The sequence below is a fragment of the Buteo buteo genome, chromosome 5, assembly GCF_964188355.1.
Source record: "Buteo buteo chromosome 5, bButBut1.hap1.1, whole genome shotgun sequence".
Taxonomy (NCBI): domain Eukaryota; kingdom Metazoa; phylum Chordata; class Aves; order Accipitriformes; family Accipitridae; genus Buteo; species Buteo buteo.
The window spans coordinates 7750687-7772801 of NC_134175.1; the positions used below are offsets into that span (position 1 = coordinate 7750687).

At 45.2% G+C, this 22115-nt stretch overlaps 3 protein-coding genes across 9 annotated transcripts in view; 2 read left to right on the forward strand and 1 right to left on the reverse strand.

The window, feature by feature from the left end:
• Positions 1 to 219: 219 nt before the first annotated feature.
• Positions 220 to 2572, reverse strand: MRTO4 (MRT4 homolog, ribosome maturation factor). The gene is made up of 8 exons (XM_075027533.1): positions 2481 to 2572; positions 2333 to 2391; positions 2159 to 2262; positions 1994 to 2075; positions 1659 to 1726; positions 1289 to 1440; positions 856 to 932; positions 220 to 549 (listed from the first exon to the last, which is right to left on the reverse strand). The coding sequence occupies exons 1-8, from the start codon at positions 2506 to 2508 to the stop codon at positions 397 to 399; spliced, it is 723 nt and encodes a 240-aa protein (XP_074883634.1). The 5' UTR covers positions 2509 to 2572; the 3' UTR covers positions 220 to 396.
• On the forward strand, positions 2486 to 14221 carry EMC1 (ER membrane protein complex subunit 1). Its single transcript, XM_075027523.1, has 23 exons — positions 2486 to 2778; positions 2941 to 3065; positions 3346 to 3411; positions 3579 to 3672; positions 4141 to 4269; positions 4423 to 4549; positions 4918 to 5067; positions 5428 to 5595; positions 6184 to 6255; positions 6750 to 6809; positions 7055 to 7177; positions 7413 to 7509; positions 8247 to 8363; positions 9307 to 9506; positions 9753 to 9902; positions 10481 to 10642; positions 10941 to 11060; positions 11299 to 11436; positions 11814 to 11987; positions 12148 to 12358; positions 12575 to 12659; positions 12803 to 12932; positions 13152 to 14221. Exons 1-23 carry the CDS (start codon positions 2507 to 2509, stop codon positions 13329 to 13331), a joined length of 3150 nt encoding a protein of 1049 aa, XP_074883624.1. The 5' UTR covers positions 2486 to 2506; the 3' UTR covers positions 13332 to 14221.
• The window catches only part of UBR4 (ubiquitin protein ligase E3 component n-recognin 4), an 81417-nt gene continuing 72657 nt past the window's right edge, over positions 13356 to 22115 (forward strand). For 4 of the 7 annotated variants that reach the window (XM_075027515.1, XM_075027516.1, XM_075027517.1 and 1 more), the window contains exons 1-7: positions 14568 to 14740; positions 18991 to 19088; positions 19832 to 19935; positions 20621 to 20750; positions 20855 to 20994; positions 21336 to 21438; positions 21957 to 22098. In XM_075027515.1, coding sequence (XP_074883616.1) covers positions 14607 to 14740; positions 18991 to 19088; positions 19832 to 19935; positions 20621 to 20750; positions 20855 to 20994; positions 21336 to 21438; positions 21957 to 22098 — 851 coding nt within the window. In that variant the 5' untranslated portion in view covers positions 14568 to 14606. Of the gene's footprint in view, positions 13859 to 14043; positions 14227 to 14567; positions 14741 to 18707; positions 18773 to 18990; positions 19089 to 19831; positions 19936 to 20620; positions 20751 to 20854; positions 20995 to 21335; positions 21439 to 21956; positions 22099 to 22115 lie in introns of those variants that run through there. The other 3 variants (XM_075027521.1, XM_075027519.1, XM_075027520.1) reach the window with 3 other exon arrangements.

Here is a 22115-nt window from a genome sequence, read left to right on the forward strand (position 1 = left end):
TATCTCCTTATTAGCGCTCAGCAACTTTGAGTTAAATAGCTTCTTCTGAAACTTTTATCAGAAGATAAGAGCAAACGCTCAGCATCTTCCCCAGTGTCAGGCGCACTATGTCTAAGCTGCGCTACATTTATGTGCTTTCTGCCTGGCTTTTGTGTTTGAGGTGGCATTTCCTCAGATCCCGGGGTAGTCCGACAGTAACAGGCAGCAGTGACAACCATCTGAAGTTTTATACATAGATTTATATTAAAAAAAGCAGAATTAGGTCATCTTTTACAAAGAGGATACTTGAACTGATAGTCCTTGTCCTCCTGGTGCAAACAGGGAAGGGAAACATCCTCCTCTTTTTGTCTCTAAAATAGAGTAGAACTGTCTGGTGTCCAAGCACAAGGACTGCTGCTAGTCCTCATTGCTGTCATCACCGTCATCTTCCTCTTCCTCCTCCTCCTCCTCCTCTGTGTCTCCTACAAGCTTCTGGAAGTCTCCTGTCTCAGAATTCCACAGAAATTTGATGGTGACTTTAAACTCTGCCATCTCATAGCCGAAGAGTTTCTAGGAAAGGACACAAATCTGTCACTCCTGCTTTACTGTCTCCATGGCCAGCCTAGCAAAAACATGGCAAATACCGCTTCCAGATGGGAACTGCAGCAAAGCAGGAGCCAAAATAACCGCTGTAGAGTTTTAAAACTCACATTAGGAACGCATAGGGATGTTTCCTGCACCCCACTGACACCCAGAAGTACTGCTCACCTTCCTCTGAGAACTCACACCCTCCAGCGGAATTAAACTGCACAGTTAATTATTTCACGTCGGGGGAAACGGGGGCTTGTGCTAACACCATGTTACGACGTTACTCACCAGGACGCGGGCCTGTTCGGGGGTGAGAACGTCCCCTTCTTTGCAGACTTCATAATCTGAAAGCAGCGTCACCACTCCTGCAGGAACAAAAGCTCTTGGAATAGGCTGATAAATCCTGGATAAGCCCACCGACACGTGGGTAAGAGGTGAGGCTCTCTCAAACGCCTTTCCGTGCCGAGGCGCTGGGTTAGGCTAGGCTTAGTTGTTTCCCCTGAAAAAGGACGTTATCTTGGGAAAACTGGGTTGTTTCACCAGTCTTTTGACACCAGTTTGGGAAGAATGGCGCAAAAAGAATATAATGAGTTCTAGCGCCAGCTGGACGAGGAGAAAGATGTCCCTCGGATTTTCTCCGAAACTAAATTCCGCTCGATATTTAATGTTCTCCTTAAAGATCTTACCTGTGCAAATGAAAAACGAAGGCCGCTTCACGTACCTTTCTTTAATGCCGTTGGCAATCCCAGCTGCCGTAACTGAGGCTCCATGGAGTGGGGGAACTGCTCCAAGGGCCCCGTGTCTAGGCTCACCGTGTATGTTGCCTTGTTCCCTGCACGGGCAAAGTCCACCTCTTTGAATTTGGAGAACCACCTGAGACAGAGAGGGGTAACGAGATGTGAGAACGTCCCTGGGCTACAACGAGGATTATGGCGCAGCTCGCCATAACTTCTTCCCCACTGCTGGAGGAATGGTGGAGAAAGCCGAGCGAAAAAGCCTTGTAAGATCGTCGCTGCTTTAAGAAAAACATCAGCGAGTAGAAAAAAGGCTGCTCGGCATTTCAAAACCACAGCTGCAAGATGCGTACTTACTCATCCACCTCGTCTTTGGTGCGGTTAGTGAAGAGGAGACCGACTTCGCCTCTCAGGTGTTTGCTGACCTGCAAGGAAGAGCCCGTCCGTGGGACTCGGGCAGCACCCCGGCACTGAGCCCCTGCCCTTCAGTCCCGCATGGCCACCATGGCTCCACCAACAACACAGCTTTCACGTTGCGATAATGGAGGGAGTCAATTAAAACACCCGCAAAAAGGCTGCCCGAGGAAGCTCCCATGTCCCTCCATGTTTATTCTGTGACACAGCTGCCATGGAGCTTTAGGACGTGCAGAAAAGATTAAAAAAAACCCCAAAACAATCCCCCCGGCCCCTACCTTGTGCAGATTCTCCTTGTACTCGCTGCTCGGCTCCCGTCCCAGCGCCACCATCATCACTTTGTTCTTCCCGAAGAAGATCCTGGGGCGGGAGGAGGATGAAGAGGAGGATGAAGAAGAGGAGGAGGCGGCTGCGGCTGTCAGCTCCCCCACGCCCCGGCTCACCTGCTGTGCTTCCAAGCGTTCCGGACATCTTTGAGCTTGTTGTTCCTCATGTTGGCGACGGAGAAGACGAAGATGTACTTGTAGGTGTCCACGCATCGCCGCAGCTGTAAGGCAGCGGTTAACCGGGAGCGGGGCACCGGCCACCGGGGTACCGGAGCACCGGGCCGCACTTACCTCAGTGATAAGCGCCTGCTTGGCCTCCAAGCCTTTCCTGGGCGTCCGCGTCAGGGAGACTACGGGGAATGGAGCAGAAGGGGGATGTTAGGGCGGGGGTGGGGGAGAAGCGGAGCGGGGGACACCGGGGGCAAGTCGGGGCGCTCACCTTTACGGTCCCGCTTGGACTTCGGCATGGCGCCGCCGTGCTTCGAGGCCCCCTTTTCGGCTCCGCGCGGGCTGCTGGGAACGCCCGCGGGCTGCCCGGCGCGCTGCCTGCGTTCACCTGCCGGCGCTCAGGCGGGTTTTTCGCTCAGGCGGGGGCGCGGGCAGCCCCGAGGCGTTAAGGTCCCCTCGGAGCCGGGATCGCGGCCGGCCGCTGCCATGGCGGCGGGGCTGTGGGTGTTGTTGCTGCTGCTGCCGCTGACGGCCGCCGTCTATGAGGACCAAGTGGGCAAGTTCGACTGGTGAGTGCTGGGGGAAAGCCGGGGGGGTCCCCACCGCGCCGGGGTCTTCCTCCTGCAAGCAGGCTTCCTGCTGCAGTCGCTCGTCGGGCCTTCCCCCTCCCGCCCCCTCAGCCGAGGCGCCCCGTTGTCCCGTCTCACCCCCGCTCGCGTTTCCTCTCCCAGGAGGCAGCAGTACGTGGGGAAGCTCAAGTTCGCCTCCTTGGAGGCCTCGCAGGGTTCGAAGAAGCTCATCGTGGCCACCGAGAAGAACGTCGTGGCCGCCCTGAACTCCAGGAGCGGCGAAATCCGTGAGTGAAGCGGGGTTTTGTGGTGGGGAGTACGCCTGTTGTGCCTGGGCTAACCTGTCAATGAAGTTGCATTATGTTTTTGTATGATAAATTAATGCTGGTGGTACTGCTTTGTCAGACTGAGAGGATTCAGCGGGTGGTTCAAAAGCTGTTGCTCAGGGCAGGCAGACTGTTCTTTGCATAAATTTATTGTCACGAAGAGACTAGATTTAAAAATAATAACAAACAAATGCCTTTGGGGGGAACAAATCTTGTTCTCACTTAACTCTGTTTCCTTCAGTGTGGCGCCATGTAGACAAGGGAACCCATGAAGGAGCAATAGATGCGATGCTGATCCATGGGCAGGGTAAGGAGAGCATGCAGATGGTGTGTTGGGGCTAGCAGTTGTTTTTGTACGTGCGATCTCAACCACGTGTTGGACCCCAGGTTGAACTTGCCAGAATTCATTGCCTTGTTGATCCGTGGAGGGATACAAGTTCTGTGTTCATCTTCTTTTCTTAATTTCCCGGGCAGATGCCATCACTTTGTCCAATGCTGGACGTATTTTGCGCTCCTGGGAGACCAACATCGGAGGGTTGAACTGGGAGACGTCACTGGACACTGGCAGGTAGGCATTGGTGTTTGCACTGTCTTTGTTTCTTTGTGATGCTGGTCTAGGAAGGAAAAAAAAGGAGTTGTTGACATTGTCTGGACTTGCATTATGGAGAAAGATTAGTCAGATGTAAAGTTTCCAAAATAACATTTAGATTAATTCTTTATGAATGCCTGAACTTTGTGGTTAAATCTTATGCTATTTCTATTTCTCAGCAAACCAGTAAGATGAAGAGATACAAATTTTTGTCATAGATGATTTTTCTCTTTAATTATACAATATGTTTAATCTGTGTCTGGTTTGGGGTGTTTGGATTCTAGCCTAATGCTCTCTGTTGAGATCAGCAAAGACAGATAAAGTGAGCTATAAATTGTACTTCAAGACTGATGTTAAGTGTTTGAAGGAGGTCTTCAAACAGAGTGTTGGGTTTTTTTCACTAGGAGAAAATAATTTTCTAATTTATTGTCTCTGACCTGTGCTTAGTTTCCAGGTGGCTAGTTTGGTGGGGCTACAGGATGTGGTGAAATATGTGGCAGTCCTGAAGAAGGCAGCCATTTCTCTTCACTACCTTTCCAATGGGCACCAGAAATGGGTGGAACACTTACCAGAAAGGTAAGAACATATTTTAAGTAGAAGTGTAAACTTCTGATAGGGAGCCTGTTGCATTGGAGAGGAAAGGATGCTGTACTTGCCTTATGCTTTTGAAAACATCTGAAAACACTAGTGTGAGAAAACGATGCTTCATGGTTGCTAATTCTCTTGCAGTGAGAGTACTCACTACCAGTTGTTGTATTCCCATGGGACTGGAGTGATCCACGTGCTTGGAATTGTTCCCCAGAGCCACTTGAACATTTTAACATTCAGTGTAGAAGATGGAGAAATGACAAAACAGGTAGAGATCGATTATGAATCCAAAATACTGAATTTGATGTTAACAAATGTACTTCCAACTAGATGGCTGTGGTGTGGTGTGCAGAGTAATTCATTGTTGTTGTAGTACAGATAAATTTTCCTTTCACTGTGGTATTGCCTACGGGCCAATAGATGGATTTCACTGCTGAATGCCCTGAAAGCAAAACTGAATTAGACTTGCAGCTGTTAGTCAAGACTATCTTGGAAATCTCAGGCTGATCGATAATTTCTCTTAGGGTCATGGGTAAAAATAATTCTGACTAAAATTCTTGGTTGTGTCCAAGTGGGATCTTTGAAGATTTCATTCTGTTGGCAACTTCATCTCTTTGTTTATGTCTTGCTTGGCAGATCAGAGTAGCAGCCCCGTGGCTGAAGAGCTTAAATGGTGTGTGCAGTGTGGTGGGGGAGGCAGTGCTGGTGTGCATGGACATGGGCACGCATTCGCTCTATGTTTGCTCCTTGGAGACGGAGCAGGAGATGAAGCAGATCCCGCTGCAGGTGAGAAGTGCTGGAAGAGCATTGTACGCAATTCATCGTCCAACTGGTTTAGTGCCTGTGAGCCTGGCAGCGTAGGGAGTTCTCCTATCGGTAAACTACAGGTTGATTGAAGAGGTGGGGGGGGATAATGATCCATAAATTGAGGGAAGGGAGAGAAAACTTTTTCTCTAATCATTCCTTCTGGATTGATGTCTTCAGAGCTTTGCTCTGATGGGACCCTAGGCCTCACTGGTTGTGCTTTGTTTATCCTGACATGGTGAACCTTTTCATAAAGCTTATATTGCTGCTGAGAAAAGGAAAGTATTAGTTTTGGTGAAGAAAAAGTTCTCATGAACACGTATGCTTGTCTTCCTGTGACAGTCACTTGACCTGGAGTTTGCTGATGGCTTCCAGCCCAGGATATTGGCCACTCAACCCAATGTAATCAGTGCTTCACGGACTCAGTTCTTCCTGCAGCTGTCTCCAAGCCACTTCTCTCTGTTGCAGTACAAACACGGGCTGCTCAGCCACCTTCGGGACTTCCAGCAGGTAACCAAGATAAATGTACTCAAGGGAGAGGGCCATCTACAGCTTAAAATTCTTTGAAACAAACGAATACCCTTGTACTAAGTGTTGAGTGAACTGCTGAGCTTCTCATTTTGATTGTGCTCTTGGCTGCAACGCTTGAAAACCATTTGATTTCATTTGTACTAGCTGCTGAAATATTTCCAGACATCAGTGTACATATGCTTTGTTGCCAACAACTGTCAGCATTGGGGTAGTTTCCTGGTTTTGAGCTGGATAGACACACGTGTCTAAGTGGCCAGTGGTGCAGCAGTACTTTTATTAGGCCAGCTGAGAGGTTTTGAAAAGCAAGCAAGCTTTAAAAAGCTCAGTAACACTGGACATAATGGTTCAAAAGCCTGTGGTGGGTCAACTGTTTCCATCTGTATGAGAAATATTTTCAGTCTTACAAGAGACTTTTTATTTATTTGGCGAAACAATGAAATTTAAAATTTGGCTGTGAAAGATTTTTAATTCCAGTATGGCTTAATTTGCTAAACAGGTAGTTTTTGGTGGGGTTTGGGGATTTTCTTGTTTATTTTATGATTTCCTGCTATTCTTTTTTCTTTTCAGGCAGCTCTGGTGAGTTTTGCAACAACTGGGGAGAAAACTGTGGCTGCTGTCCTGACCTGCAGGAGTGAACTGGTGAGTACAATTTGCCTGTACTATGTAACCAGCACAGCTCTAGAGTGGATATGCACTGGGGGTGGGTTCCACAAGTATTTTCCTTCACAGGCCCAGGGATGGGTAGTAACTTGAGGAAGAGGAAGATATAATTAGCTTGTCAGACATATGAAGACAGTGGTAATGCAAGCAGGTCTTGATTACATCCAGCTGAGGCTATCTCTGGCTTGATGAAGTATGCTGTCCTCTGTGCAGCCTGTTTCAGCCTTGTTTATTGTGGGTATGTAACCTACGAATCGGCTTTACTGATCGATAGAGGATTTCAGTTCTTAGGGATATCAAACCTAGTAAGGTTTCATTTTTATCAGGAATAGAATAAAATGTTATAAAACAGAACTGTTTCCTGCCTGTTTTCAGAGTCAAGCTAAGGCTTGTCAGGCACTCAAAAAAGTATTATTTTTTTATACTCTTACTGGGGTCTGAAACCACGTTATGTCTTCTCATCCTCATTTCAGAAACCTGGAGGTTCTGATGGCCTTCATGCTGGAAGTACTCTGGAGGATTCCCGGAAGCAGGTACGAAGCGTGCTTGTTCCCAAGAACAGCAGAAGTTCTTGACAGTCTGTTTCATTCCTTTGCATGCAGGAACAGAATGGAAAAGGTGTTACACCATCTTTTTGGAGACTGATGTTTTGTAGCAGCTGCATATATATAATCTAAAAATATCTCAAAGCCACAGTTCTTGCTAAATATGAAATCATTCTGGAGAATTAGGTGTGGCATGTATGTTTAACTCAGCTATTTTCTGCCTGTTGTTATAGGAATCCTTAACCTGTTCCAATCAAACCTACAATATTAATCTTTACCTGGTTGAAACTGGACAAAGATTGTTGGATACCACAATTACTTTTAACCTGGAGCAGAGCGGCGCCAAGCCACAGCAGGTGAGCAGGGAGAGATTATTTCAGTCTTGTGGTTTATCAGACTTGCAGTGCCCTCCCTACTCTGATTTGGCAGGATTGGTAGATCCGTTCAGACAAGGTGAAAGGCATTCTGCAGACACACTGGATTACTGCATGCAATCACACTGTTTGCTCTTGTGTCACCCAAGAGTTCTGTTTTCTCCAAGGAGTTGATGTGGTCATTAACCTCATGGTTTTGCTTGCTCTTTTTTTCCAGCTATACATCCAAGTTTTCCTGAAGAAGGATGACTCTGTGGGCTATCGAGCCTTGGTGCAAACAGAGGACCACATGCTAATGTTCCTCCAGCAGCCAGGTAACTGGCACAAACAGCTAGCTTACTCCATTTTTAACAGTGCACACCTTGTTGCTGTAGGACAAGAAGAAAATTCCAAGTCCCAAATGATTATATTTTACCACTGCTTTGTTTGGAAAGTGACAAAATTAATTTAATTGTTCTAAGTGCCATAGAAGATACTGGAGACTCTTTCACCTTCACAAGACATCTCATCTGAGAAAACAGTTCTGCAGTGTTCTTTATATAGACAGAGCCTTTGAATTTCATGGTTTTTCTGCAGATTTCAAAACTTTTTGTAGGATGAGAGTCTAAGTCCTGTTGTAGATCTTCCTCAAAGTTTCTTCAGAAAAGATCCTTATGGCAAATATGTTAATTTGCAGAAAGGGTTGAAAGTTCATCTCAGTGACATGAATTTTCTAGGGTTTAAAAGGCATCCAGATGTTCACACTGTGTATCTCTTATTTTAAATAGACTTAATGACTGTAACCCTTTTAAAACATCAGATTGCTTTTACTATTCCTGTGGGGTTTTTTTTGACAGTGGCTCCAGTTGCATAAAGTATTTGTCTTTTATGAAGAAGCTAATCATATGTTATTAGATAGAAATACACTATTTTGCATTTCATTAAGAGCAGTGAATTGCATTGGAAGGGCCTACTGGAAGATGCTTCTATACTGAGTGATGATTTTTCCTCCAAAAGTCTATTCCCAGATACTAAATTGATTTTCCAATATTCTACTTATTTGTCTTTCCAGGAAAAGTTGTATGGAGTAGAGAGGAATCATTAGCAGAAGTGGTAAGCTTGGAGATGGTGGATCTACCTCTGACAGGCGCACAGGCTGAGTTGGAGGGAGAATTTGGAAAGAAAGCAGGTAAACCATAGACTTAATAGAATTACCTTTAGGCATGTGAGTTTGTTTTTCTTCCTGAAAAAATGTATTTATTGTCTTTGCTTTCATCTGAGCTGTGAGTTATGATTCAAAGTTCTACTGATGGCAATTAAAACGAGCAGAACTAAACCCATCTCTGTCTAAACTTTTGAAGTGCAATGCCAAATGCAGATGGCATAAGCGTATTACATTGTTATACTCAAAATCAACAGTCGGCAGTGATAGGAGGGATTTGGCCATCTCTCCTAAACGTTTCCCTTTGACCCTTTCTGGAAGACTCGTTTGCAATAGCTTTTGTTTTTGCTTTGTTTTGTTTTTTCTTGCTGTCCTGGATGCAGCCATTCAAGGTAACCTCAGTCTGCATGCAGTGTTTTCTAATATTTCTTACTAATGCTTCTTAGTGGAATTTGATGTCCTCTATGCTTGCTTTCCTTAGTGGTGAAATATAGTTGAAGTCTGGTGTTTTGCTTATTTTGAGAAGATAAATATAAACCCTGGTTGGGCAGAATTAAGTGTTTTTTTACTTCAGGAGCTTGTCTTGCTCTGAGAAATGAATGCAGAGGGAGATACAGACCGTATAGGCGGGTAAGCTCTAGCTGGGAACTTGCTGTGAGTGTACTGGTGAGAAAGAAGAAATACAAAGGAAGAGATGATGTACTCTGCAAGAAGGTTTGCTTTCAGTTGATGAGGGCATCTTTCGGAATGAGCTATAGCACTGTGAAGCGGGAAAAGGTTGGTAAATGCCAGAGCCTATCACAGAAATGGTAACTATAACTCTGCTATTGTGGAGTGGGAGGCAGAGGCAAAGAATTACCATAGGTTCATGCATGGCAGCATTTCTTCTACTGGCTGAGGCCGTAATTCCAATTGTGGAGTGGGACATAATGTTTTTTCCCTCTTGTTATCACCGTTGGTCTATTTGCAGATGGTTTGTTGGGGATGTTTCTGAAGCGGCTGTCCTCCCAACTTATCCTGCTGCAAGCCTGGACCGCCCATCTTTGGAAGATGTTCTATGATGCAAGGAAACCCCGGAGCCAGATTAAAAATGAGATTAACATTGACAATTTGGCCAGAGATGAATTCAACCTCCAGAAGATGATGGTGATGGTCACCGCTTCGGGAAAGGTGAGGAAGCCAGGGTAGGAATCTGTTTCTGGACTGTAGCAAAGAGTCTCAGCTCTGAATTCCCACCCCCTTTTTTAGCCAGGCTTTGGGCAAAATGTCGTGAGGAGATGGGCAGAATGTTTTGTGGTAGCTTCAGAGAGGGACTAGGACTCCTCTTTCTTTGTCATATCCCGAAGAAAGATGTGGTGCTTGAATGCGAGAGGTGCGTTGTTCTAAACTTTGGCTTTACTGTGTGTCTTTGCTCAGCTTTTTGGTATTGAAAGCAGTTCTGGCACCATCCTGTGGAAGCAGTATCTCAGGAATGTGAGACCAGGCTCCTCCTTTAAGCTGATGGTCCAAAGAACAACAGCCCATTTCCCACACCCTCCACAATGTACCTTGCTTGTTAAGGACAAGGTGAGTCCCTTTCCTCTATCCCTCCATTGAACTTGGTTAGCATGGAAATCTGCCCTTTCAAAGGGCAGAAGAAAGTATCTTTCTGGATATCGTTTGGTTATCACTGGCGTGGGGACAGGAGGAGATTGAGAGCTGGAAGGAAGCAGACACACAATCTTAAAAAATGTAAGGATGCTCATCTTGAAGCCTTTTATTGAAACAAAGGAAATAATTTCATCCAGTTTCTTTCATCATATGAGTTAAGTCATGTGTGGTCTCCATTAGCTAGGTGACAATGGCTGTCCTTTAGCTAGCTGCAGAATGTTTTGTACTCCATACATGAGGGAGGAGGAGACGTGTTGAGACTGCCTCAGTAGGTGGCAGATAGATTTTTAGTTAAAGCCATGAACACTGTGTTATGCCACGGTATGGTTTTGGTAGAGAAATGTGAGATAGAATATATGCATGTCCAAACAGAGTATTTTGAGGATGGAATAGCTGAATCCAGGGTATGAATGGTCGACACCAGCAAGTAACAGATAGAAAAACAGCTCTCTTTTCTGCCTTAGAAAAAATGTTGCATCTTGTTTGTTTTTTAGGAAACCAAAATGAGCTTTCTGTATGTCTTTAACCCCATCTTTGGGAAGAGAAGTCAAGTAGCTCCCCCTGTTTTGAAGCGTCCAATACTTCAGACTTTGCTTCTGCCTATTATGGATCAAGACTATGCCAAAGTACTACTCTTGATCGATGATGAGTACAAGGTAAATTGCTTTGCCTGGAGGCAGTTTTCTTCATGTTCTGGTTAATTATTCCCCCTCCCTTTTGGAGCAAGATTTAAACAAAAAAAATGCTGTTGAGTCACATTTCAGAGAAAACTATGAGGTTATTCTGGTAAGACAGACCTCATCCTGATAAGCATGTTTGAAATAATCTTTCTGTGTTTGTGGTTTTTTTTTTTTGTTTAGTTGGTTTTTTTGGGGTTTTGTTTTGTTTTTTTTTTTTTTTTTTGGTATGTGCATCCATTGGTTTTTAACCTGTATATCAATTCTTCTTTTCCAGGTTACAGCTTTCCCAGCAACTAAAAATGTCCTTCGTCAGTTAGAAGAAATAGCCCATTCTATCTTTTTTTATCTAGTGGATGCCGAGCAGGGAAAACTCTCTGGATTCAGGCTGAAAAAGGTATGGAAGACTCATTACAGTCTAAATGACATAATTTTCCTAAATGTCCTCTGGATGATGGTAGATCACTTCATTTGGTTTACAGAGTTTTGCTCAGAATAGAAGGAGTTCAGCCTCAAAATGTGCCTAAGAAACTTTTAAAATTCAAAAGCAGAGAAAGCTCCCAGCATCTGATTGGTGGAGATGATGTCTTTTAAGGACAAGATAAAACCTTCTATGTCATGCTTTTTTCTTGCAGGACCTGACAACGGAGGAGAGTTGGGAGGTGGTTATACCCACAGAAGTACAGAGAATAGTGACTGTGAAAGGGAAGAGGTCCAATGAGCACGTGCACTCCCAGGGCCGTGTGATGGGAGACCGCAGTGTTCTCTATAAGGTGCCGTTGGAACTTTTTGTTGACTTTTTCTTGATGCATTACTCACGGGAAGATCTCAGCACCGTTTCTAGGTGCTACATTTTGATTAACTGCCCTGTAGTGCTATTTTTTTCTATAAATGCACCAGTGTCCATAACCCTCTGCAGAAGATGCTAATTTTGCTGGAGATTTCCTTTATAAAATGTTTTCATGCAGCAATTAAGTCAGTCAAACATCTGTTGATGGGGAAACAGCTGCTTGATTTCTTCAGGTGATTTGTGCTAATAAGATACTTCATTTATTATATGCTTAGTCCCAGATGAAATGCAGATAAATGAGGTGCCTGTGGCACTAAAGTGGGGAGGTCTTAGTTGTTTGGTTTTTTTCTTTTTCTCTAGTCCTTGAATCCAAACCTGCTTGCTGTGGTGACAGAGAGCACAGATACGCATCATGAGCGCACTTTCATTGGAATATATCTGATTGATGGAGTCACAGGCAGGATCATCCACTCTTCGGTACAGAAGAAAGCAAAGGGACCTGTCCACATTGTTCATTCAGAGAACTGGGTTGTGGTAAGAAGTTATTCTTATCGTCTTCTTTACATTTGGGAGGTAGGGGCAGTTGCTGAACCTGTATGGAGAATACTTTTTGACCATGCTCTGTGATTTCCTGCCGCCTCTGTATTATTGACTCTGCTTGTCTCTCATTCCTAAAAATCTTCTCTTGTTTCAGTACCAGTACTGGAACACAAAGGCACGTCGGAATGAGTTCACTGTGCTGGAGCTGTACGAGGGGACGGAGCAATACAATGCTACAGCCTTCAGTTCCCTTGACCGCCCGATTTTACCTCAGGTCCTCCAGCAATCTTATATCTTCCCATCTGCTATCAGTGCCATGGAGGCCACCATCACTGAGCGTGGCATCACCAGCCGTCACTTGCTCAGTAAGTCCATGCTGCTCTGTGTCTATGCTACCCGCACAAGCCATGTTTCACACTGAAAATCAAGCAAAATGCAGTTTACTGCCAAAAATCCTGCCTGTGGGCTGCCCTGGACTCCTGGCAAGTTCATGGATAAGCACAAAGACAGCATTTATGTTAGGTGTTAGAAAATGCTGTCAGAAATGGCCATTTTTAAGATGCATTTCTTTTAATGTACAGTTGGGCTTCCCTCCGGGGCCATCCTCTCCCTTCCAAAGGCTCTGCTGGATCCTCGCCGCCCAGAGATCCCTACGGAACAAAGCAGGTAAAGAAAGCGCGATAACAGCTTGGAAAAGCTGCTAAATTTGTTGGTTTAGGTCAGCTTGCGATGATCAAACTAGGAAATGCAGATGATGTCCTTCGTGTGCTATTTGCTTGGGTTTTGATTTCTTTTTAAATGCCTTTCAGAGAAGAGAACTTGATTCCATACTCCCCTGATGTGCAGATCCATGCCGAGAGGTTTATCAACTACAATCAAACCATATCGCGAATGAGAGGGATTTATACAGCTCCCTCCGGCCTCGAGTCTACTTGTTTGGTGAGTGCAGGGTGGAGGATTCAATGTAGGACCGTGGAGTTTGTGGGTAGAGCAGCACGATACTGTGGCAGGGAGGTCTGCAACTTCCCATTACGTGGCTGCTCACCGCTTAAACGTTTCTTGTTTTAATCAGGACTATAGACTCTGCGTCAATCATTTTTGATGTATCTGGTTTTATGCTCAAAGCTGCTTTACCAGCTCACAATCTCATCTCTTTAGGTTGTTGCGTACGGCCTGGACATATACCAGACCCGAGTGTACCCATCGAAGCAGTTTGATGTCCTAAAAGATGACTATGACTACGTGCTGATAAGCAGCGTCCTCTTCGGGCTGGTTTTTGCTACTATGATCACAAAGAGACTTGCTCAGGTGAAGCTGCTGAACCGTGCCTGGCGGTAGGGCTGCAGGCGAACCGAAGGCTGAGGCTGGAGAAGGTGTCTGAGATTCGGACTGGCTGAAGATCTGCCGCCCTGCATTGCTGCTGGGTTCGGTGAGAAATTCCAGCTCGCGTGACTGATGGATGCAAACATCTGTATTACATTTTTGCTGGAAGATAATTTGGGAGGAAAAGCTGCTAGCGCAACAAAACGGTACGCTGCATGTCTCCCAGCGAGAAGAAATGGAAGAGAAATGGAAAAGAGACATTGGTCTGTTATGACTAAAAAAGAACTCTCCCAAACCTCCATTAAAGCCCTAAAAGCTGCCATCACGCCATCTCCCCGATGTTAGTGAAGATAATAGTAAGGACGCGTGCCCTCTCGATCCTGGCCTCTTCCTCAGCCCCAGCCATGACGAATGTCTTGGCGAGAGGAGGACGGAGGGTTGTCGGCTGCTGTGATGTGAATGCTAGACTTGGTAATGTGCGAGCTACTGTATGGGAGGCCTGAGAAGAGGAGGAGCCGTTGGGTCGTTTCGTTAGGAAGAAGGTTAGAAATTGGGTGGATGTCGGCGGGAAACGGCCTCGTCGGGTTACTGAGTTACATTGCAGGGCTGTGGGAGGAATTTGAATGTGAAGTCTCTCCATGTTCTTTATTTATTATGATGATAACGTTAGTTCCTTCCCATTTTTCTTTAAATTTTCCCGTATTTGGTGTACAACACTGGGGTTAAGGTGTCAGGAGCAAAGAACCTCGCAGCCTTTCCCCTCCGGATGATGGCCGTTAACTTTGTACGCGGATTTAAATTGTCATGATCGAGTTTCGCAGCGAGTTGTGCCCCCCGTGAGAGGCCGTGTCCTATCAGCCACCTCCCCAGTGCGCAGATCGCCTCAATAAAAGCCGTGTGCTGAGGAGCAGTAAGTGGTTTTTGGGGTTTTTGGGGGGTTTTGGGGGTTTTTTTTCCATCTTTCGGGTTATTCGAAGCCCTCGCCCTGGGGCTGCTCCCAGAGCGCCGGGGCAGGGCGCCCCACCGCGCATGCGCGCTCCCCTCCCTCCCCGGCGGGCACGCCCCGGGGCGCATGCGCCGCCAGCAAAGTTGCTGACTCATGTACTGCGCAGGCGCTTGGGCTGGGCCTTCCTCTTCCAATCGGGAGGCGCGACGCCCTCGTGGGCATTGGGTCACTTCCTGTCTCGCGGCGCAGCGGGGGGTGGGGGAGGCACTTCCGGCCCGCCGTCCCCCTCCGCCGCCGCGGTGACTCCCCCCCACCCCCCTCCCCTCACCCAGCGGAGCGGCAAGATGGCGGCGGGCGGCGGCGCGGGGGCCGCGGCGGAGCCGGGCTGGGAGGTGGCCGTGCGGCCGCTGCTCTCCGCCTCCTACTCGGCCTTCGAGATGAAGGAGCTCCCGCAGCTGCTCGCCTCGGTTATCGAGAGGTGAGGGGGGGGGGCTCGCTGCGCCGGGGTCGGGGTCGTGGCGGGGGCGGGGGGGCGGCCTGGACCTTGCCTCTCCTCAGCGTCGTTCCCTCAGGGCGGGTGCCGGGCGGCGGGGAGCTCCCTCGGAGTTAGCGCTGGGCGGGGAGGTAGGGTGTGGGGGTCTGGGGGAGGGGGCTACCCCTGGCGGTAGCCGGTGCGGGGCTGCGGGGAGCGGCTGACCCTGCTCGGTGCTGGTCAGGGGACAGCGGCGGGGCTGGGCCGGTGGCCAGCGCCTGCTGGGGCTGCCGGGGAAAAAGGGAGCCCCGAGCAGCGTCCGGGGAGTTACTCATGCCCAGCCTTTCCTGGGGACTGGGAGGCTCTCGGGGTGGTGCCCTTGGGACCTAATAAGCAGGGCTGAGGATGCACGCCCGGCTGTTCGTGTTGGCTGCTGCTCGGCCACAGCAAAAGCACCTTTGACAGTTACCCCGCCGAGAGGCTTCGGGACTGTTCTTGCGTTTTTGCTTTTGTTCAAGCGCGTTAACGGTTTTGCAGGCTGTGCGGTGAAAATTGTTGTCTCACCTGGCCTGTCTCCTCTGGTGGCAGACTCCTGGGGGGTTCATTGTAGGGCATTGACTTCCTTTTAGGTTTCTACCCCTGAAATACTACTCGTATTTTAAGGAGAAATAAAGCTGAAGCAAATCAAGTCTGCCTTTTCTCAACCAGAAAGGTTAGACTCGGAGCATGAGAGTACTTACTGGAGCTATTTAATTTAACTTATAGCTTATTTTATGATCTAAAACACTACATATGAATGCCACAACATTATGCTCAGTTGCAGAGATATAACCCTGACCACAGTAAATTGTTAGGAAACAAAAAATAAACACTGTGCCAAGGAAGATGATAAAATAAAGCCTTGTGGTATTTTGCTTAATATAGAATGGCTGAGTGTACAAACACTGGATGCTTCAAATTAGTGTTCTGTGCCTCTGTACATATAGTAGTGGTTCACCTAGAAACCTGCATATACTCAATATTTATGTGATTTGGGCAGTTCTTAGGCTAGTCTTACTTTTAGGGGCCATTTTGGCTTCGCTTTTGCTTGCGGAGCTCTGCTGTAATTGTGCCTAAAGTTCATAATTGGAGTGTTTTGGCAGAAGAATATCACAGAAGCGCTCGAGTGGACGCACTTGGCTTTTGGGAGAGGTCTGTTTCCTCCATTAGTGAGAACGATGGTTCCATTTTCCACCTGAGACAGCAGTTTGTTGCCTTTAAGTCGCACTGCCCTGAGGTTTGAGTTGTGTGCCTGATGCTGACTGTGTTTCAGACCTGGCAGGATTTAATGCCAGCACAAGGCCTGTGGAGTCTTGCAGGGCGGTATCTTTTATTTCGTGCCTTGATATAACATGTGGCAAATCACAGAGGGAAAAAATATAGCTTGTTCTTGTTTGGAGCCATGCTCTTCTATGCTGAACAAATAACCTATCTTTAAATTTCTAATCTAAAATATTTTATCTGTTCAGCTTATTTTTAGAAGATGATTGTTAGCTCTTGTACTGAGGCTGTTGGTTGACACCATCTGCAAAGTGGCTGGATTTCCCGTTAAATAAACGTGGTGCAACGACAGCACGATTGCTAACATTATTCTTTTCAAAATAAATTAATAAACTCCTTTTCTTAACAACTGTTATATTTCATTTTTAAGTTTAAGCATTATCACATTACTAGAATTCCCTTGTTAGCAGGTGTATTCAAGAATTGATAGACTTTGGCCTCTAATCTGGCATAAATTATGGAAATGCTGCCTTGGGAAGACCCAGCTGAAGTGGAACACAGTTTACAAAGTCTCTGACAGTCAAATAAAGCTGGTTTTCAGAGAAGGGTTTTCAACAGGGGGAGAACTGCACCTGCTGCTGTGCCTTTTCAAGGAAGAGGCTGCTTTTGTGCGTGCTGCCTTACATAAAGAGTCTATTTCGGGCTGTTTAAGATCTGGAAGCAGAACTGAGAAAGGAGGTGGCTTTTGTTGCTGACGTGTTATATTTGATATTGACATGGAGGCTTCTCGCTTAGCGTGAGTAATGAGTTTCCCTGGGAAGCAAAAGTTATTTAAGCAATAAATCACAATACAATAGCTGACAGTTATTATTAAAACTCAAAATCTGTGCACAATAACACTCTAGCGCATCACAGATTGAGCCGTTATCTTTTATTTATATTTATTTGCAAGGACTTGATGATTTGTTGACACATGCCTTCCACTTTTCACTACCCTAACAAGTCCACAACTTGCTTTAATAAAACTCAAGCCTCTTATTGCCCAATTCAGATGAAATTCCCTATCTCATTCTGGTTTCTGCACCTTTGTGTTCTTATACCTCGTGGGTATTGTGTCTTGCACAGCTTAACCTATACAGCAGAAAGATAATTGAGGAGCTGCCAATTTCTCCTATACTCTGTTATTCCCGAGTTGTTCTCATTTGTTCTCTTAAAATATGTTGCATACACCTACTGCTGCTAATTTACAGTTGGGCATAAAGAGGTAGGTGAGCAAAATTAGTGTCTGACTATAAGATAGCATGAACTTTTATCCACATTTGGTCTCTGGGCTCGTTACCCATCAGTGCACTTCTGGCAGGAGATGGTGAGGTGAAGCCTGGTGAGTGACACTTTAAAACTCAGTCGTGTTACACTGCTGAGTATCTTCAAGTAAAGCCTTTTGCTTCGTAACGGCTACCTTGCTTTTTCAGGTTTTTGGTTAGACTAAATAAAACAAAAATCTCAGAACTAGGAAATCAAAGCTACAAAGCTGTTGAGTTTTTCTCTCTGTTCGTTTTTCTAGAAGAAATGATATGTTCTAGAGTTTCTTCTGTTTCAGACATGTCTCCTGTTATGACTGGAAAGAATGACTTAGGATAGAAAAAGGGAAGGTGACCAGGCATAAGTTGGGCTCTGTTCAGGTCAGCAGGGAATGGTGTGTCCTTTTCCTCCTCCCGCCCTGCCAAAGCTGGCATCCTTGTGTGCGGATGGGTGAAGGGGATACGTGCGTTCGTTTTGCCATACTCTGCAGCAGCACTAGTCATTGCCAGACTTGAGAAATCATTGTTTTAGTTGGGTATAGCGTGCCATGACAGGCTGATACCCTCTGCTCCCCACATCCCCTCCAGAAGTAAACTGTTGCCAGAGGTGGAGAAGGCTGTGTTTTGAGAGGTAAAGTGGCTAGAGAAGTTGAGTCGTATGATCTGTTCTTCCAACTTGTTCATTCACATCACTGAATGAAAATGTGAAAGAAAGTAATTTAAGCATTTAATAGGCCGATATCCACATCCCTTAGTTTTGTTGCAGGAAAAATTAAGGGCAGAACTAGCTATGGAGGCAGAGCTCTGTTTCTCTTCTCAGGGTGGTTGCCTTCAGGTTTCTGTGCAAAGGGATGTGGTGTGATACTTTATTGCAGCAGCCTTTAAAGTGTTATTCCTGTGCATAAACAGACATTCTCCATTGCCAGCGAGCCTCACTGAGAAACCTCAGAGACTTGACTTGCAGTGTGTTAATGTGCATATTTTGCTGTACAATTTTTATGTTTGGTTTGAGTTGCCAGGAAATTTTCACTTGCTTTGAGCTTTGTGTTGATCTGTGTACAGAGCAGAATGATGCAGATCTCTGAAGTTGCAAGTCTCTACCCATGAGGCAGTGGATGCGTTTTTCTCTGCTGTGTTACTTGCCAAAAGTCTTTACTGCCCAGCTTGTTGCAGACACTGCGTTGTATATTCGTTGTTATGCAATTGCCTGTTTGATCCTTCTGTTTTGCAGAATTGCATAAACTCCAGTTGACTCCGTGCCTTGACGGAAAGGGAATGCCTGTGCTCCAGTCCTGGCAAATCCTGCCTAGCGTTAGCAGAACAAACAGTCCAAACTTTATGGGCAGCTGAGTTTAGAATAACTTAAAGAACAATGAACCTCCGACTGGGAGAGTGATTGCTAAAGATGCTGACCTGTTGTTGATGATATGAAAGAGAAACATCTGCAGTATTGGAATTATTTCCTTAAATATCCCATGTGGGTAGCAATGCCATGATCTGTCTGCTGCTAAGGGACTCAGTCCTGAGGACGTGAGAGATGGGACACGAGGGAGAGGATTCTGTTCTCAAAACTTTGATTTGGAAAGAGCTTTTGATTTTAGTGATCTTGTCATACATCTGATAATAGATATAACATATTCTGAGTGTTGTGTTGCGTTGTATACAATTGACATATCTCCTGTTCTCCTGTTGCAGTGAATCTGAAATCCTGCACCATGACAAACAATATGAGCCTTTTTACTCTTCCTTCGTTGCACTTTCAACACATTACATCACTACTGTGTGTGGTCTAAGTAAGTGTTCCGCATCCTTCGCTTCTCTTGCTCTGGTGTTATGACTAGGATATAGTAAAAGTAAACTAGAACTGTTGTCCTTTTGGTATTTGTCTTGAGCCCTCTTTCTGAATTGGGTACTAAGGCAGAGCATGCGAGGCCAGCGTTGCTAGCTTTTACACCGGCAGAATGTCAATTCAGGTGGAAAGAGAAACTTGTCAATAGGAGTGTTTGGCCACCAAGTACTGGGTGGCATTGGCACTTTGGTTGCTTATTCATTGGCCTGACTTCATTTAGGGAAAACAATTTTTGGTCAAATAAAGTGTTTAAATCCATTTTCAGGATTTTTAGATTATTCTTTAGCAGTTATGTTACTAAGTTGGAATTAATGATCAAAACTTTGTGACTCAAAGTATTTTATATTATTTTTGCTGACAATTTGGCGATTTCAGCAAAAAAGCGGTTTTAGTCAACTTGTTTCGTGTTCTTCAGTGCTTCTGTCAGTATTAAATAAAGTTGCTGGGGAAGCCATTGTACCTATTTAAATTACCTTGTCTGGGTGGAAGGTATTATCCTTGCTTTACTGACGTTTCTTGTGTTACATTTTAATGAGACTGAATTTATACTGCGTCTGTGTTAGGCATGATAGATTGTGTACACATGCAAGTTGCATAGCATTCTGTTTTATTGAAAGCATTAGGAACATCTTACACTAAATTATTTAAAAACTTGTACTGAGTGATGCAAGCATCTGCTTTTTTCAGTACCAAGAAACCAATTGCAATCAGTGGCAGCTGCTTGTAAAGTCCTGATTGAATTCTCACTGCTGCGTCTTGAGAACCCAGATGAAGCATGTGCTGTTTCACAGGTGAGCGCAGATTTTGACCGCGTGGGCAAGCCTGACTGCAAAAATGGACTTTGGCCTCTAATTCAAAAATATTTGCTCTAACGTTTAAAGCAAAATTGATGAAGTTCTTAAAATATTTAAGGTGTACAACTTTGGTGGAGACTGATGCCTGCTGCATCTTCCCTCTGCATTCTTTACTCAGAATTTCAGCTTGTGAGCAAGCTGAAAAAAAGGTGACTTGAAGCCTTGATTAATTCTGTTGCAATTTCATACAGTCTGATTTGGTTTTGTGTAGCAACCTGGATCAAAACTTTGTTGAGTTTTTAAAGACGGATTCTTCCTCAGTTGTATTTTAGTCTTCCAGGAAAGCTTAAACCTATTTCAAAGAGGAAAGGCATGTGAGAAATGTTCATATAATGTAGCTTCTGACAGGGCTGGCTTTAAGCCTTAGTATGTCACAGGAGGGAGAGCTTTTCCAGATGCTTTTTGGTAACAAGCACATGGGACAATGTTAGTGACCTGAATTACCTGCAATTAGTAAGCTGTCACAATCTTTGGTATGAGATCAGAGTGGATTCGAGGTGTTGCAGTAGCCTTACTAGCTGAAGTTGCAGTAGTCTCAATGCAGCTGCTTAGAATAAATAGCATCGAGGAATAATTGGAATCAAGACAGTTTAAACTGTACTTGATGTCTTTTTCTTTGTAGAAACACCTCATTCTGCTGATAAAGGGGTTGTGCACAGGCTGCAGCCGCTTAGATCGAACTGAAATAATTACCTTCACAGCAATGATGAAATCGGCCAAGCTGCCTCAGACTGTCAAAACCCTCTCTGATGGTAGGTGTTTTGGTTTATGGTTATATCACTGCAGCACTTGAGTTAGGCATAGAAAATGCTATGGTTTTCATGTATGAAATGATGTTTTGCTGTTTGCCCTGCAGTAGAGGACCAGAAGGAGCTGGCCTCCCCAGTGAGCCCGGAACTAAGACAGAAAGAAGTGCAGATGAACTTCCTCAATCAGTTGACATCAGTCTTTAACCCTAGAGTCTCGTCATCGCCATCTATCATGCCAGAGACGCAGGTAAACAAACAGGCCTAGAATAGAAGCAGTCTGAATTTTAGGAGTAATAATATTGGTGCAGGGAAGGATAGAGGGCAGTAAGTGGTAGTTTTTTAATACATAAATGTAAAAAACCCTTTCTTAAGTATTAAAATCCTACATGCATGTTGACAAACAACAAAATTCTGTTTGCATTCTATCGGCAATAGTAGTTTTGTTGCCTCATGGAAGCTAATATTCAGTGACATTTGTAGCTCTTTCGAGTTCTGCTGCTGATGCACCTTGCTCCTGTGTAGAGACTTACTGCAATACCATGTATTTTTAATGCTTCCATAATATATTTACTATATGCTTGCTTTTAGGTGGAAGGAGAGAGTGAGGATCAAGCTTCCACAGATCAAACCTCTGCGGCAAAGACAAAAAGCATATTCATCGCTCAGAATGTAGCCAGCCTGCAAGAACTTGGTGAGAATCAGCTTTCTAGCATTTGGGGGAAAAAAGTGCTAGAGCAAATGTGTCTCCAGTGTTACACCTTACAGCTCTGAATGGGAAGAAACTTTCTGACCTAAAGGATTCACTAGGTTGTGTGGTGATGTTACCAAGGGAGGTTGTGGCTGTAATAGAGTTTTCTTCCTTACAGAGGAGATGATCTCAGTATATTTGTATGCAGTCACTGTGTTATGGAGGTGGACAATATAAAATAGCTTATGGGAGGGATTGTTGAGCAGGTGTGAATTAGACCTGGTGTGCCACATAACATGCACACAGAGCTTTGTGACACCCGTTATGAGTACTGGCTGTAAACTTTGCCATCTGGTTTATGCATTGTAAACTAGTCTTCATCCTATTACCTCATCTATGATGATATTTTCTCACCACAAAGGCTAATAAAGTCAATTATTGATGACTGTTAGGTCTGTTCTGCTTAGAAGCTCTCCCATGAAACAGTAAAAATAACGCTGCTTTTTTTTTTTTTTTGGTAGGTGGCTCTGAAAAACTGCTGAGAGTGTGCCTGAACCTCCCATACTTTTTGCGATACATAAATCGATTTCAGGATGCAGTGTCAGCCAACTCATTTTTTATTATGCCAGCCACAGTGGCAGATGCCACTGCTGTTCGCAATGGGTAAGAGTCTGTTGTCA